This window comes from Lagopus leucura, unplaced genomic scaffold, assembly GCF_019238085.1.
Source record: "Lagopus leucura isolate 7727_CA_CO unplaced genomic scaffold, USGS_WTPT01 Super-Scaffold_739, whole genome shotgun sequence".
Taxonomy (NCBI): domain Eukaryota; kingdom Metazoa; phylum Chordata; class Aves; order Galliformes; family Phasianidae; genus Lagopus; species Lagopus leucura.
The window spans coordinates 20,008,745-20,025,584 of NW_024962255.1; the positions used below are offsets into that span (position 1 = coordinate 20,008,745).

Below are 16,840 nucleotides of genomic sequence, written 5' to 3' on the forward strand. Positions count from 1 at the left end.
GTAAGGAAGGCAGTGCATATGGGATTCTCTGGCCGTTTCACTGTCATAATTAGTTAGGAGCATTCCTGATTCATGTCTGTCTTTATAGGTGTATGATTCTTACTCCCTTCGAGCAGACTGTCTAATGGGTGAATTTAAGGTGGGTATGAAACACCTTCAGTATCTTGACCAAATTTAAAATAAACAAGAGAAATTATTGAAGTCTCTGTTTTAAGCATTTAAATTTATAGTGCTTTATCATGGGGCCAGAGAATTACCTGATGCCTTGATTGTTATGCTAGAGACTATTTGCTCTAACCACTAGTAATTGCTTTTCTTATTTGAGTAGATTAAAAGAAAAAAAAAGAATTAAATTAGAAGAAAACTGTACCTGCTTTATATACCAAGTTCTCTCACTTGTAATCCAAGTGAAAAAACCTATTTTCCAAAATGTAGTTGTTCTACTCAAAAAGTAACAGGCTGATTATTTGGCACGACAGCATAAAGATGCAGGTTCTGAAATGGTGCAGAAAAGTGTAAATTTGATCAGAAGCTTAAGTAAAAGAGATCACAGAAAACCTTTTAAAGTAACTTCTCATGATAATAGTGTGTTTGGTTTTATTGGTATGTGTTACAGTCAATATTGGGAGGTAAATATCTGCCCTATTAAGGGTATTCCTAAAGCAGTACAAACAAAGCGTTCACATGCTAATTATAATGCTTGCTCAAATTCTCCATTATAACATTTGCAGTATTATTGTTGATTGTCTTACATTTGCTTATTTTGTAATGAAAAAAATCAGTACATCTCTAGACCAGATACGTATGGAAGAATGCTCTTTATATGAAGATTATGACGCAAATCTGGCAGCTTTTGCTCCTTGCTGCTTAGTTCCTCTATAATTTCTAGTGATTCCAACAGTGAATGTTGCTGTGTTCCAACAGTGAAGTGTTGCTCTGATTGTTCATTCACTAAGAAAAATAAGCAGATGACAGCTTGTACTTCAAATGCTTTCTGTTCCTGCACAAATTTCAGGAGTAACCCCCGCAGGAGAAATTCACTCTAGAAAAAATGACTGTTTTCAGACCTGCGAGGAATACTGGCTCCAGTTGCCATGAGCAGACATACTTAACCTTCCTGAACATGTTTGAAATCTGATACAATTAATACAGTAGTGGTGTATGTGCAATCTTGTCCAGGTTTCGCCTAGTGGAAGAAATATTGCTTATCTCTTATAAAAGAAAAACAATTCATTAGAAAAAAGAGTTTAATTTCTGCAACTGAAGGATTAGATTTTCAGCAGGAGAAAGGCTTTTCAGAACTGTTTTCTTGCTTTATGAATGTAAAATTAAGGGAAAATCCGGAAATTCAAGAAAGCGATAAGCTAACTCCATCTTCTGTCTCTGATAAATGGAAAAACCAGAGATCCAAAGAAAGAAGGAATTAACTATCTCTGTTAGACTGTATACATCTTTTATGGTGTTTTTTCTTGGATGCTATATCTGTTCAAAATTCCTCATTTGTCAATGTAGGGCATTTTCTCTTTTTCTTCCCAAGAATATACTGTGTAAACTTTTATCCTGTTTGTCCCAAGCTTGTGGAAAAACTTCAAAGGAGTTTTCCCAGCCATTTTGCTTCTATCTATCTTCAGATGTGAAGTTTTTGTTCTTTATTGCAGATTGACATTGGCTATATCTATGATGAACCTGGTAAGTAACAGCTACTTCATAACTTCTTTCCTAGTTTGAAACTTGAAATCAAAACATTTTCATTACAATTTCTTAAGTAAATTGAGACTTTGCTTAAAGTATTAAAAAAAAAAAAAAAAAAGAAAAACCAGTATGTAATTCCTTTCAGTGCTTTCAAGATGAAGAACAAGCACTAAAATTTGTATGTTAATTTTGATATCAAAGACATTTTTTAGAAGTGCTTAAAGCACTGCAAAACTGTTTGTTCATTGTGTCACTGTACTAGTATGCCATTTAATTTTTTAGCTGTACTAGATGTCTCATCTGAATGTAGATACTGAGACCTAAGACAGGATAATTTTTTTAAATAGTTAGCTTTGACACTATGAAATTTGCCTTTTGTGAAATGGGTTTTATTAGGTGAGTTTTGCCTGTTTAATTTTAGGCCATGCAGTGATGAGAAAATGGCTTTTGCTGAGTGATCCTGAGGATACAAGTTCAGGAGCTAAAGGCTATATGAAAGTCAGCATGTTTGTCTTGGGAACTGGAGATGAGCCACCAGTAAGTTTGACTGATATGCTTTTTTGCTTCTATTTTCTGCACCTCATTCATGGTATGTATTCATGTTCCTCCTCACACTTCATGGATTCTGTGTAAGTCCTTCTGTGAGCAGTGTGTAAAAGTAAGGAAATACTTAGGAATTGTTTCAGGGGCATCCAGTACTAAGTGACTCTCAAAGTGTTACCCTCTCCAATTAAGCAACCTTTGGACAAACTTTGTATATGCTGATCAACCATTTGTAGGTATTTCTTCATGTCCTGGAAGAAGCAGAAATGTGCTATCTTGGTGCTGCATGTGAGCTAATATGTAATTCTACTTAACACTGGTAATCAGGCTGAGCAGGATATTGGTATCAGTTGAAAGACTAACTCAGGAATGTCTCAGCTATTGCATAATGTAGATGAGCATGCAGAGAAACCTCCGTACCAGAAAGCTCCAAATACTTAACTGGTGAAAATCAGGCCATTCAATAGTTTCAGGTTAGTTAATTTGATGTATAGGAAAGAATGATTGTTTAAAGTAACTACTGCTACTAAAAATTCAGTCCTTAACAGTTTGCTGTCTTGTCAAGGTAAAAACAGACCCTCTTCCTGTGTCACCTTTTTTTTTTTTTTTTTTTTTTTTTTAACCCTTAATGTTTTCTGTAGCTTCAATTCTGCTATTACCCCTGCCTGAGACTTCTACATTCTGCTCTTCCTTAATTAAACGTAATGTGGTCCCTAGAATCATGGAGTATCTCCTTGTTGTTCCGTGTTATAGAACCATGGAATAATTTGGGTTGGAAAGGATCTTTAAAGTTCGTGCTGTCTTAATGATTCTTGATATAACAGTGATGCTTGCAGTTTTTTATGGTGAAGTTTTTGATCTCTTTATTTTTAAAACAGTAAGTTCTGGTAAATTATATCAGAATTGTACATGTTAGCTAGTTGTAATATGATGCCTTACCACAATATTAATCTCAAGATGAGTATGAAAATTGCATGAAGTTGGCATTTTGTGTGAGTATACTAATGATCATCAGATGATAATGGTTTTAAAAGTGTGATTGTGATAAGTTGGATAGAGGTGAAAACTAAATGAAATAGTTTAAATGAAATTAATTTTTTTTGATTGATAATACAACAAAATTTCATTCTTTATAATGGAACTGATAACAGTGTTCTTCCTGAAGTGGACTGCAGGCACCAGTTTAAATAATTGCCTTAAACCTGTATGTTAAACTCTATCTTTCTTAGATACTATCTGCTGTGTACCATTGTATCTCCCAACAGGTTGAAAAAAGGGAAAGAGATAATGAAAGCGATGATGTGGAGAGCAATCTGTTACTTCCAGCTGGAATTGCACTTCGATGGGTCACTTTCCTTCTCAAAATCTACAGAGCTGAGGACATTCCACAAAGTATGTAGATTCTAACTATGTGCCTATTGGTGTATTTGATTGCACATTAGAAAAATTAACATAATAGAACTACCTACGCTAGCTGCTCAGACACAGCTAACTATGTTAGCTGTGCAGGAACATAAAACATTGCTGCTTGAGCTAATAATTCTGTGATGGCTTAAGTAGCCTATTTCAGCCCTTTGGTAGTTCTCAGTATATCTTCTTAATTCTTATAGTGGATAATTTAATGTCATCCACTGGATTAGTGATGTTCATCTGATGAGTGGGATTCAAGAGGTGGTTCATTAGCCTTCATCCAATCACAGAAGTTAGATGCACATAATTAACATTCAAGCACAGTTGGTCTGCAGGTATGCTGAATGTTCTATGATTGGTTTTGAGTATGCAGTGCATGTGCCAATTTTATCCCTTTATAGCATGATTTCTCCCCTCTACTTGTGATAGATGGCCATGTCTACAGGTACTTGAGTAAAATATTTGAAATATACAACTGTGATTGTCAACTCAGGAGCACACCAGCATTCTTTATGGTCTTTCAGGAATTTATATTCTTGAAATTACACCAGAGCCTAAGTTGTCCCCTTTCACTAGTAAATGTGTGCGCTTCATAACTTTGTTCATCAGATTAGACTTCACTCTACCTTGATCTATTACTTGGTTGATTTTAGTGTGAATGTTATGGCAAGTTTAAAATTAGAGAAAAATGTACAGACTTTAATGTCTGTTATGAATATTCTCTGCAGTGGATGATGCTTTTGCACAGACTGTCAAGGAAATATTTGGAGGAGAAGCAGACAAGAAAAATCTGGTAGATCCCTTTGTGGAAGTTTCTTTTGCTGGAAAAAAGGTAATTAAATAAGTATCTGAGTCATTGCATTTTAATCATGGTTGTGAGGGAGAATTTATATTCCAATATATGTTTTAAGCTTACCAAAATTATGGAAATGTAAAAGCATTGGTGCTAAAATTCACCTAATAAAATGAGGACAGTCTACAAGGTACAGCAGAATGGGTGTAAAGCTGATGACTAATAAAAAGAATGTATGACTAAAGGCTAAGAACTGATGCATGCTAGATTGCTTATCTACTGGTTCCTGATTGCTTTTATGTAACTGGTTGTGCGGATTTTTCTGGACAGATTAACAGCATTTGTACATTTTATGACTAATATGTTCCTCAGAATACCAAATTTGAGCTGAAGCTCAATTGCACAGCCTACACTCATAGCTATCCAGTCTTAAAGAGGAAAAATGTCAGTCTTTTATTATGCTATATAATCAAATTACCATCCTCAGTAAGCCAGATCTCAGAGGAGGTTTTCAGTAGGCATTACCAACAAATAATACAGGCTTCCCCAAAAAGTATATTTTTCATCAAAATCTGCATAAAGTAAGCTTAAATTAGGTCTGTCCTTTGCCTTGTTTCTTTGCAGTGGTAAGGGATCATTATTAGTTTACAAGCACCTTCATTATAGCTAGTGGAAACAAGAAGCTTTTTTTCCCCTTAGGGTAATTCCAGTGTCAGGTTTAAATGCTATTTCAGAATTTTCCCTCCAATAGTTGTTAAGGTTGCCTATGCAGGTCAGTGTAGTAATATTTATGAATTGAAAACAACTGGTTTATTGCAGCATAAGAACCTCAGTATTCATCATTAATCACTACCCCTTATCTCTCTGAGTAGAATATGATTGACCCCCAATCATAGCTAGAATATGCTTTTTTTGGTCCATTTAATCTTTGTCCTTTTTTAATTTTATGTTTTTTCAGGTTTGCACAAACATAATTGAGAAAAATGCTAATCCAGAATGGAACCAAATTATTTATCTTCAAGTCAAGGTCAGTTTTTTTTTTTCTTGTTTATTTAGAAGACAGACATTCTTTTGGTACTCAAATTATTAAGATTAGAAAGTTGAAACAATTAATGGGTTATTTTATTATCATTGCTTTGTTTTTTTCAGTTTCCCTCAATGTGTGAGAAAATAAAGCTTGCAATTGTTGACTGGTGAGTTATGACTTAAAGCACTGGACAACATAAATTATATTATGTGAAGTCTGGTTCTTTATCTGTCAAATATTGTTGGCCTCAATCTATAAGAGTATTTAAGAAGATGCATAGGTATCCTTAATACGGTTTCTTTACAAGATGCCTGATTAGCATAGTGTTAGTTTTGTGCAGTGAGCAATACACACTATTGTTACTTAGGTGATAGTGAAGAGTAGTATTTGTAATACTTGTGTTTGTCTTTTTTCTTTCCTAGTTTTGTGCTCACTAACTAGTATGTTTGTATTTTTAAAAATGCTTGAATTCCACTGCATTTTCAGATAAAACTTGAATGACTGATTCTGTAAATATTTGTCTTTCACGTATCAATATTGTCTTCCCTATTAATTCATGGATTGTTGAATATTAAGCACACTTAGCGTTTAGGTTTAGGTGGTTCAAATCTTTGTATGCTAGAGTTGCTGTTCTATCTGTATGCCTGTTTATTCTTACTAAGCATAGTTCTGGAGAGAAGGCAGAAAATCTCACAGGGATCTGGTTTGCAAATTTCTGACTACTACAAATTTCTGACTGTATCCTTAGATATATAAATGATTATTTTCAGCAGGGCTTCTAAGTTGGTTACTAAAATTCTACTATTTTTGAAGGAGTTTTTCAGTTTTTCATGACTTCCTCATGATAAAAACCATTTTTGTAACTAGTCATTACCTTCTGCTAATAATAAAAAAACATTCTAGATGATACAAACGTGAGCACACTGTCTTGGAGTGCATTTTAGCCACCTGTACTTGCTTCTGTGTAGGATAGCCAATATAAAGTTTAATTAAAACCTTTCCTTTTTCTTTTTCAGGGATCGTCTTACCAAAAATGATGTAGTAGGAACAACATATTTAAGTCTCTCAAAAATTGCTTCTTCTGGAGGGGAAGTTGAAGGTAAATAATTCAGCAGTATGTAACATACTTTCTTCTCTTTGAAGGAACAGTAAGCATCAGTGCTGTTAAGAAAGCATACTTTCATATAGCTCCTCAGTTCTGTGGCAACAGGATTATCTGTTTCCAGAGATTTCAAAACAATGCTCACAGAAAACATACAGTGGAACTTTTCAGAGTATTAATGTTATACCACATCACATCAAAATAGCAGTAACTCAAAAGTCAGTGTTGTATTTTTAATAAATAATATTTAATAAATATAATGATAAATATGTACATACAGTTAATGAGTCAATTAAATTTGTAATTTCCCAAATTCAGAAAACCACGTAATCTCACAGTGTACCATTAGTGAGATAAGTAAATTTGCTAAGATATTTAAAAACAATTCAGAGGCAGTGTTTCATAATCATTACTTCATTGGGTACTAGCAGACAAGATTTCTTTTGCGACCTTGTAAGTCAATCTCTTTTCTTCTTGGGAAAAGAATGTAAAAAAAATAAAAACTGGAATATTCCTGAGTAGTTAGCCTGCAGGAATGATCTAGAACCACCATACTGCTTTCAGATGATGAGAGGAATTTTGGTCAGTCACTGCTTTAATCAGCAGCTTTGTAACTCATTGCTTAAGAACTCCACATGGCTGTCATTTAGCAACCCTTATGTTAATAGTTTCACTAGGAACTATGATTGCGCGTCGTTAATTTGCATGCCAGTCAGTTTACATTGCTGGATTTGTAACTTCATAAAAATTGAAAGGTAAAACTCACTAACTGCAAGAAATCAGATTTTGTTAGGCAGGATGTGAAGCTTGTAACATACTGTAGAACCTCCTGTGTTCCAGCTTGCACCCACTGCCCCTTGTCCTATCACCGGAATCACAGAATGTCAGGAATTGGAAGGGACCTTAAAAGACCATCTAGTCCAATCGCCCTGCAAGAGCAAGAACACCTAGATTAGGTCACATAGGAATGTGTCCAGGAGGATTTTGAATGTCTCCAGTGGAGACCCTATGACCTCTCTGGGCAGCCTGTTCTAGTGTTCTGTTACCTTACTGTGAAGAAGCTATTTCTCATATTTATGTGGAACCTCCTGTGTTCCAGCTTATTGTCTCCATTAGACAGTAAGTTTGTAATAAAACTCTTTATAATAGTATGATAAGCAGTTTTGTGCAGAGATTTTGGAGAATACTAAGTAATGCAGTTTCTATTATCTTTCTGTTCCAATATAATACTGAGAATGTTTTGCAAATAATATCTTTGGTATCTATATCTATAATATCATCTTTTCCTAAGAGGTTTTCATACAATTGAGCCAGCTCCATGACAATGATTCTATGTTACTTTACCTGAAAAAATATTTTGTCTTTTTCACGAACATAGTGTGGCATATTGGGTGTCCATACGTAATTTTAAAGCTCATGGTTAAACACACTTGACATTTATTAATATGTTGTTCATTAACTTGTAGGATACTGACGCAAAACCATTTCCACAATAAGAACCTAAAACACTGATTTTTATTTCTTTTTCTCTTGCTCACAAAACCTATGAGATGTGTACTTATTGTCAGAAAGCAGTCCAGTTTGTCTTTCAGCAAATAACTATATCAGGAGTTTATAAACAAAATGCGTGGCTCCAACTCTGCATGATGTGAGCAGATATTGAAATATGAGATAGAATTGTATTGCCAGCCACATAACATCAAGCTTAGGGTCTGGTTCCCTTAAAAATACTGCTTTTGAAAGTACAGCTTTACTTTCATATACGCCACATGCAACCGGAGCCAAAAGCGAAGGTTAGGAAGGCAATGAGAAACCCAAGAGAGAAAGGCTGGGCTGTTGGGGAAATTCCAGCTCTGAAACAATCGCTTGTACTACCAACACAAGTATGTAACTTGAACTGCTGCTGAGTCAGAGCTCACTTATGAGCCAGGAGCGCGTCATTTAGGTGCTGGGTAACATGTTACTTGGATTCTCTCTCTACTGAAGTACTGACATTGGAATAAACCATTTCTGTGTAAAATCACAGATTATATTCCCAGGAGCTTCAGGGATTGAAGCCTGTTCCAGTTTCTAAATGACTGAGAAGCTCCTTTTCCTTTGGAAGTCGTATAAAACTTTGTATTATACGTGAAATTCTAGCCCATGTGAACTTTTGTTTTTTTTCTCAGGCCTTCAACTATATTTTTAAAGCAGTTTTTTTTTTCTTTGTTTTGTTTTGTTTTTTAATGCTGTTGTCTCCTGTCTTGTAACATCTTCAACATCTTCTCTTTTTATAATATAGAACTTTCATCTTCGGGAACTGGGTCTTCATCATATGAAGGTTTATATATCTTGGTCTGTTACTGATTTTACTCCGTTGCCCAAACTGCCTAAGAAAACTCGTCATTTCTAATGTATAAACATATTTTAGAAGTTCTCTCAAAGACTTCACCATTGTAATTACAAACTATCAAACATAGCTTACTGTATAAAACAGTTTTGGCATTGGAACTGGTTGCTTCTGGTTGGCTGATGCTTCAAGCTGTGTTTTAGAGTTCAGCATGCGCTCGCTTCAATTATGAAGTGCTCTAACAGTGGATTGCAATTTTTAACTTACTCATGAGGTCAAAACTATGTTTGCAGCTGCTTAGCCCTGCAGTAGTAAATAACTGCAAAAAACAATTAGCACATGCTTTGCTTATAGTTAGCCATGTGTATAAAGTTTGAAAAATGAAATCTGATTCTGTGACTAGCTGGAGATATGGCTCTTTTTCACCACTTTGGAAGATTTCATATAAATATTTATGTAATGAAAAATAAATATAGTTGGAGTGCAGCTCAAAGGTAACAAACACATTCCTGCACCCAAATACTTTTTACTATTTTTCTTAAAGTAATACTAAGTTAAAGGCCAAAATAGCTTTTTGGAATTGCCTTCTGTAGTATGTGATCATCAGCCTTCTAAATGTTAGTCTTTGCTTTACCATGAAGTACAATCACAGAGAAGTTACACCACAATTAAAACAGTGAGATTAATTCTGCTAAATTCTAGATTTCTGTGGTATGGTGTGCATCTTTATTGTGGCTGTTCAGCTAGAGAAGTGATGACCTCTGCATTTAAATGAATGCAAATGTTGCGTTTCATTTCTGTGTGGAAAAGATGTTTTTCTATTAACATGTGAGTGTATTCACATTCATGAAAATCTAGTATTTGGAGTGGGGCAGAAGTTCTGTTTATTTTGTGCTTTTTTTACTGCACGCAGAAGTATACAGTAAATATATACAATGAAAGAGGAGTTTAGGAACAAATAGTCAACAAATAATAAATATAGTTACTTTAAATTCATATTATGTACTCAGATAATAAAGTGTTCTTAATTTACTAATAACTAATACCTAACTAATATCTAACATTTGTTCTGTTCAGTTTGAAAGTAATGATGACTTTTTTCTGTCTCTGAATGATAACTAACAAAGATATAATGGTGATGTTTGCTTATTAGTCAACACTGGAGAAACAGAAGTTGGCTTTTTACCAACATTTGGCCCCTGTTACTTAAATTTCTACGGAAGTCCAAGAGAATACACAGGATTCCCAGATCCATATGACGAATTAAACTTTGGAAAGGTCAGTTTCTTTATTGATTTTTTATTTATTTATTTATTTATTTATTTTAATAAAAGGATTAAACTCGGGTGAAATCAATTTATTAACTCACTTTAAATTTTGTTTTTTCCATATTATACTCCCTTTGGTTTTTCTTTCTGATGGTAGCTTCTTATATTTTTTAAAAAATCATATTTTTGAAGGAGCAACAGAGGTTTTTAGTGCACTTGTATTTCTTACCTCTTTGTTTTCCCAAGTATGCAATATTTTTCACTTCTATATTTATAATTAATTCTAACTGCTTTTTTTTTTTTTTCATTTGTTCAAATATGTATATGCATGCCTATGCAGAAGTTTTAAAAACACTTCAGTGATGCCATAAGCATGTGCAGGCAAAGAAAGATTGTTACTTCAAGAGAAAAATGTAAAACTGGATTAAATCTGTCATTCTGTTCTAGGGAGAAGGAGTTGCTTATAGAGGAAGAATTCTGGTTGAACTATCTACAGTGCTTGAAAGCAAACCTGTTAATAAAAAGTTAGATATGATTCCTAATGATGACATACTGGTTGTTGAAGTAAGTTCTTGTTTTATTGTCACTGCTGGTAATGGAGTTCTGCCTTGTATGCTTATTTCTGGAGTGTGATCTAATGTACTAAAATTGAAACTGTTGAGTTGAATCTTAGAATCAAGAGATGCTTATTTATAACACAGCTACAGAAATATCAGACCCAGGTGTATGTCCACCCTGCTATTGATGCTGAGTTGGGACCCTTCATGAGGGGTCTGGAGCAGAGTCCATCAGGGTTGGAGCCTTTGGCTGGAGCAGGGGATACTACACCCCACCCTGCACCCCCAGCTGGGAGCTGACTCATCCAGCCCATGCCCTGCAGGCTTCTGGGCTTTATTGGTGACATAAATGATGGGATCAAGTGCACCCTCCTCAAGTTTGCTGATGACACCAAGCAAAGTGATACAAATACAGTTGATACAATAGAAGGAAGGGCTGCCAATCTAATAGTGATAGAACAAGGGGGAGATCTAGGGTAGATATTGGCTGGAAATTCTTTACTTAGAGAGTGGTGAAGCGCTGGAACAGGTTGCTGAGAAAATCCATGGATGTGTCCCATCCCGGGAGGTGTTCATGGCCAGGTTGGATGGAGCCCTGGGTGGCAGCCCTGTCCAGGGGCAGTAGAGTGCAATAATTTTTACGGTCCCTTCCAACATTAGCCTTTCTATGATATTGTATCATTTTTATACTCTCAAATGCAGTAACTTATGACACACATCAGTTGTTTTGGTACATCCCAGAAATAAGCAGAAAATATTAAAATTGTTTCCATTGAGCAAATACTACTATTTTTTTTTTAATTGTGGTTCATATCTTACAAGTATTTAAACAGAACTAAAAATGTTCTTGTTGTAGAAATACCAGCGCAGACGAAAATTTTGCTTGGCTGCTGTGTTTCATTCTGCTACCATGCTGCAAGACACTGGTGAGCCTATCCAGTTTGAAGTTAGCATCGGTAACTATGGCAATAAGTTTGATACCACCTGTAAACCTTTGGCATCGACAACTCAGTACAGTCGTGCTGTTTTTGATGGTAAGGTTGCTGCTGATCTTGGGATAAGATCATGTGAAATTGTGCTTTGAAGGTGCAGGGTATTTATAGCTTTGGAATGACAGTTCTTACTCCACTAAAAATTACTGGAAAATGGACAGAAAATAATGCATGGTTCTTCGTGATCTTTGAAGAGTAGACCGAAAAGCCTGCAAAGGCTTGTAAAGAAATTTTTGTAGAATTCAGTTTGGTCTCTGACTATATGCTAGGAAAACTAGTAGGAAAAATAAGTCACGGTGTTTTACAGGTATCTAAAAGCTAGGGATTAAGAAGGGAAAACACCGTCAGAACATTCTGCTTTCAAAGGTAGCAGAAACTTTTTTTAACTGAGGGTCTGGCGGCCTGAAAGAAAAGCTAGTAACCAATTTCACAGAAAAATATGTTTTGGCTATAAAATTAGTTTATTAAATGCAAACAGTAGGAGTTATTTTCTCTGTATATTAAAAGATCACAGAAAATTATTCTTTGAATACTTTATTTCAGAGAAATGCATTAATTCTCACAATGTTTTACATTATTAAATAATTGGTTAAAATAATGAATGTTAATGGATTATTTATTGAAAAAAATCCACTTGATTATGGTACAGTTTGAAGTCAAGTTTTACCATCCAACCGATGCTATAGACGCTGAAAAATATAAATCCTTTGATAAGTTGGGCTAGCTTGCATGTTCTTACTAAATGATAGTTTATAAATGATGTGAATAGAACAACTTGTACAGTGTACAGTATGTATCCCTGCCATGAGTTCTACATCTAACGTGTAGATGTCTCACACCAGGTAATTATTATTACTATCTGCCATGGGCAAACACAAAGCCAGTGGTAACACTGACTTCTTTTTGGGAGGACATAAGTCATAGATTAGACCCTGTGAATGTAATCCTGAACGTTGTTGAAAGACTGGTAAGTTACTTAAGAGCTTTCTTTTTTGCTGGTCTGTCTGTTTTCTTGAATGTGTAATGAAAAGAAAGACATTTTGAGCAAATGACAGAACATAATTTTTCTCCTTCTTTCCTGTTCAAAGTTAAATGTTGAACAGTGTGAGAAATGGCACTGATAATCAATGTGAAGTAATAAATACAGTATGAAAGAACATATAAAAAGTCATGTTACATTGGAATCAAGATTGAATATCTTAGTCTTTTTTTGATTTGGGCTTTAAAATAAGATCAAAATAAAGTCTTGAAATTATATTGACTACAATACTGCAATTTAAGTTTCTAAGTGCAAATCCTTTTCTTTTAAATTCCTCAGCAATCCAACTTAACCAACTTAAAATCAGGAATGCAGGCTAAAATTTCTGAAAACAGATTAGCTGAGATGTGGTTGAAGCTGATTGACGAACTTACAGATGATATAAGGTAAAATAATGTTTTTATCTCTTGCCTTATCATTCTAGGTCTGCTTTTAATCTTCTTTGTTGCCTTTACTGAGTCAGAGAACAAATTCTAAAGACTATAAAACTCATTGCCCGTATGAACTGACTTGAAAACTGGAATTCCAGAAGTTTCTGAAAGTAGTAAAACATCACAGATATTGCCAGTCAGCCATCTAGGTGTATTATTCTCTGTTATGTCAATGGTAATGCATCAGCATCTCTTTGGGGAGGGGGGGAATCTAAGGCAGAACTGCCTTGCAGATGTGAATGTTGTGAATCTCTGATGTCTTTCTACCACTTTATCTTCTTAAAGCTTTTTAAGATGTTTAGAGCTTAAGGGCTGTAAAGATAAGATTTTTGAGTGATCCTTTAGTCAACATATCTGTAATGTAGTCAGAAAATGCAGTGGGAGTCATCACGTAAGGTCTAGAAAGAAAACAAATTCTTAATAGCATGGAAAGAATTGTATGAGAAAGAGGAATTAACAGAAGGGGATGAGGAAGGGAAATGAAAGATGAGAGTAATTATTATTTGTTAGAATAAATAACAGAAAATATGCAATTATAGAAGAACTAATTCATCAAGCTCTAGAACCAAAGTAGAAGTGAACAGAGGAAAAAGCAAACATGGTGAAGATCATTTTACATTAGCAAATAATTGTATGTTATATAACTTATTTCAAAATATAAACCTCCTATTGGACAGAAGGAAGCAGAGAAAGAACTGATGTGCTTTAGGAAAGCAAAACGTTAAGGGCAAGCTATTATCACCATGGAGCCATCTGAAGAGTATAGAAACTTTAAGCTTTGTGTTGGTGATTACAATCTATCATCTGACACATCTGCACTGCTATTCAAACTTGTTTTATTAAACGACAGTAGCACCTAGACATACCAACCACATTAGCTTTCTGTTGTTTATAGGATACAGAGCCCTCTGAAGTTTATTTTCAGGAAACTCACAAAAACTTTGTCAAAAGCAAATAAATACCTTGGACTGAATTCATAGAACAATTTTCTTTGCAGTGATAAAGTTTTAATGAATAGGAGTTTTCAGTGCACCATTTATAACTAAAATGTGATGACTTTGTGAAGTTTGGATATGGTACACTTGGACCAAGTGTAAGTACTTGTACCTGGACAGGCAGCATTTGCAATGAGATTAGTAGAAATAACTCTAGTGATAGGTGCAATAGTCAGTGGTAAGGTTTTGCAGAGTCAAAGTCCTTAGAAATGCATGGCTTATTATTAAAGCTAGGTCAGAGAAGAGTCACTCTTTCCAAACTTTGCCATGCATCTGAAATTTTCTATAAGTATCACATTAAAAAACTTCTAATGAACTCTACCGAAGGAATTTAATTGTGGATCTATGAAAAGCTACTTTTTTTTTTTTTTTTTTTTTTTTTTTTTTTTTTTTTCTTCTCCAAACCCACACCTCAGAAAAGCCATTTCTTTCCTGGGCTTTATTGCAGTGCTGAAGTATTGCTTACTTCCATTAAATAGTTACTCTGCCCTCTGGCGTCACAAAAGTTCTGTGTAACAGATTTCCTTTAGAGATTTTTCCATGTATTGTTGCCAGAGTTAGATAGCTCTCGTAGTCACAGACATGAGCTGTATTTATATATTGAATTTCTGAGAATTTATGGCTTCGGTGAAGTAAGGAAACCTAAACTTGGTCTGAAGGTGCCAGTTTAATCTTTGAGGTATACATTCTGAGACAATAATGTTCTGATCTGCATATTTTAGGGAATAGATTTTGCTTGATTTGGTAAGCAGCAATTACATGATAGCACATGCCTCAAACTATTCTACATTGGGGCTTCTTACATAAGCACAGCATTTCTTCAACTTACTGTAAACACTTGGTCAGCTGGAAATGTCTGCAGAAATGAATGCTGTAGAACTATTCTGGTGATTTTCAGTTACAGAAAGCGATAGCTCTCAGTCTTTTGTCACTGTATGCATGTACTCCTTTAGTGTATGGCTAAATAAAATTCACTTAGGTTATTAACCATGATAATAATTCTGTTTTTCAGTAAACCATTTCCCCTCATAGAAGGTAAATCTAATATTACAGTCCTTGACACTCAGATAGAAAAGCTGCGCTTAAGGTCTCTCAAACAGATTGGAGAAGCAGCAACAAGGATGAGGAATGAAGCTACTGATGTGAAAACCACTTTGACAGAAATTGAGGATTGGTTGGATAAATTAATGCAACTAAGTGAAGAGGTTAGTTCCACACAATATCAATGATTCAGTAAGTTTAAAAGTAGCCATCTCATCCAAATTGGTATAATGTTCACTGCTGATCAAGCAATATCTGCTCTATTTAGAAAGGTAGTTTTAGATGCCATGAAAGTAAAACATGCCTCTCTGTAATTAGGATTTACTTAAATATATTATTCCAGCTTGTTACCCAATTTCACTGAGAATGTATTGTTGGAACATAACCTTGTAGAATTACAGCAGGCTCTTTACCTCATCCAAGTGGCTGTGTTTTTTCCTTTATTTTATTCCAGATCTGCAAATCACACTGCAGATTCAAGGACTACAGGGTGTATGTAGTACTTCTGCAGGTCATAAGGCATAGTAATTAACTCCTTGTGGAGATTTTTGAATTCTCAACAATGTCTTGAGTTTTTATCTGGATTATGCTCTTTCATAATTGGTTTTCATGACATTGTAGAAGTGTTTATTTTCTCTTTGTCACTTCTACTTTGAAATGTTTTAAAAAACATCACTTAATTTGGAAGACTTCAGCAGAAGTCTGGACAAAGCTGAAAAAAAAAAAGGTGGGAGGCTGTTTTTGTCTTCTGCTAAGTCTTATGAGGATTTACTCTTAATGTGCAAGCATTGCAAGCATTTCAGTGTGTATTTGTCAATCCAAAGCTATAGCAACTGAGATCTGTCACTGTACAGTAAACGAATTGCAATACAGTGCATTTCTAGATAAAATTGCAAAAGATATAGGAACAAAATCTTTTTAACAACACATTGTTTTCCAGCAATCTTTATGATATTTTTAATAATTATTTCACCACCATATACTGCATTACTTGTGAGGTGAATCAATTTCCTCTCTTTACCGTAAGTTCAAGCTTATTATTGATTCTTAACTGAAAACACAAACTAGATTTATGTTGCTGTTGCCTAAGCATTGGGTCAATTTATGTTTCTGTTATCTAAGCATTAGATTCATTTAACCTTCTATTAATTACTAACTTCAACTTTTTTTGTCCTGCAAATAATCCACAGCCACAAAACAGTATGCCTGATGTAATCATATGGATGATCCGAGGGGAGAAAAGACTGGCTTATGCTCGTGTTCCTGCACACCAAGTGCTGTATTCCACCACAAGCCCTGAATCATCTGGTAAATACTGTGGAAAAACACAAACAATCTTCTTAAAGGTATTTTTTTTCCTCAAAATCCTTAAACTTTAAATCCTTAAACTTTCTTTTATGTGCATGACTCTCCTGACAAGAAACACTAACATCCACGTGAGCTTTAAATTATTGTCATAATTAAGAACACATTACTGGATTAAACTTGAGAGAGGATATACAGGAGCAGGGATTATACAAATGTTCTCTGTGTTTGGTTTTTACATGCCTAGGGCAGGCACCGTTTAAAGAATGTCTCCTTCCTGAACTATTTTATTAGCTCTTTCTGAGGAAATGCCATG

The 16,840-nt window shown here is 34.7% G+C and overlaps 1 protein-coding gene across 6 annotated transcripts in view; it reads left to right on the plus strand.

The window, feature by feature from the left end:
• The window catches only part of MYOF (myoferlin), a 66,187-nt gene that overhangs the window by 23,272 nt on the left and 26,075 nt on the right, over positions 1–16,840 (plus strand). For 4 of the 6 annotated variants that reach the window (XM_042862893.1, XM_042862887.1, XM_042862889.1 and 1 more), the window contains exons 9-24: positions 89–139; positions 1,659–1,689; positions 2,114–2,229; positions 3,501–3,627; positions 4,374–4,477; positions 5,397–5,465; positions 5,588–5,631; positions 6,482–6,564; positions 8,849–8,887; positions 10,050–10,174; positions 10,612–10,728; positions 11,578–11,755; positions 12,556–12,680; positions 13,032–13,138; positions 15,191–15,383; positions 16,410–16,565. In XM_042862893.1, coding sequence (XP_042718827.1) covers positions 89–139; positions 1,659–1,689; positions 2,114–2,229; positions 3,501–3,627; positions 4,374–4,477; positions 5,397–5,465; positions 5,588–5,631; positions 6,482–6,564; positions 8,849–8,887; positions 10,050–10,174; positions 10,612–10,728; positions 11,578–11,755; positions 12,556–12,680; positions 13,032–13,138; positions 15,191–15,383; positions 16,410–16,565 — 1,665 coding nt within the window. The remainder of the gene's footprint in view (positions 1–88; positions 140–1,658; positions 1,690–2,113; positions 2,230–3,500; positions 3,628–4,373; positions 4,478–5,396; positions 5,466–5,587; positions 5,632–6,481; positions 6,565–8,848; positions 8,888–10,049; positions 10,175–10,611; positions 10,729–11,577; positions 11,756–12,555; positions 12,681–13,031; positions 13,139–15,190; positions 15,384–16,409; positions 16,566–16,840) is intronic. The other 2 variants (XM_042862888.1, XM_042862892.1) reach the window with 1 other exon arrangement.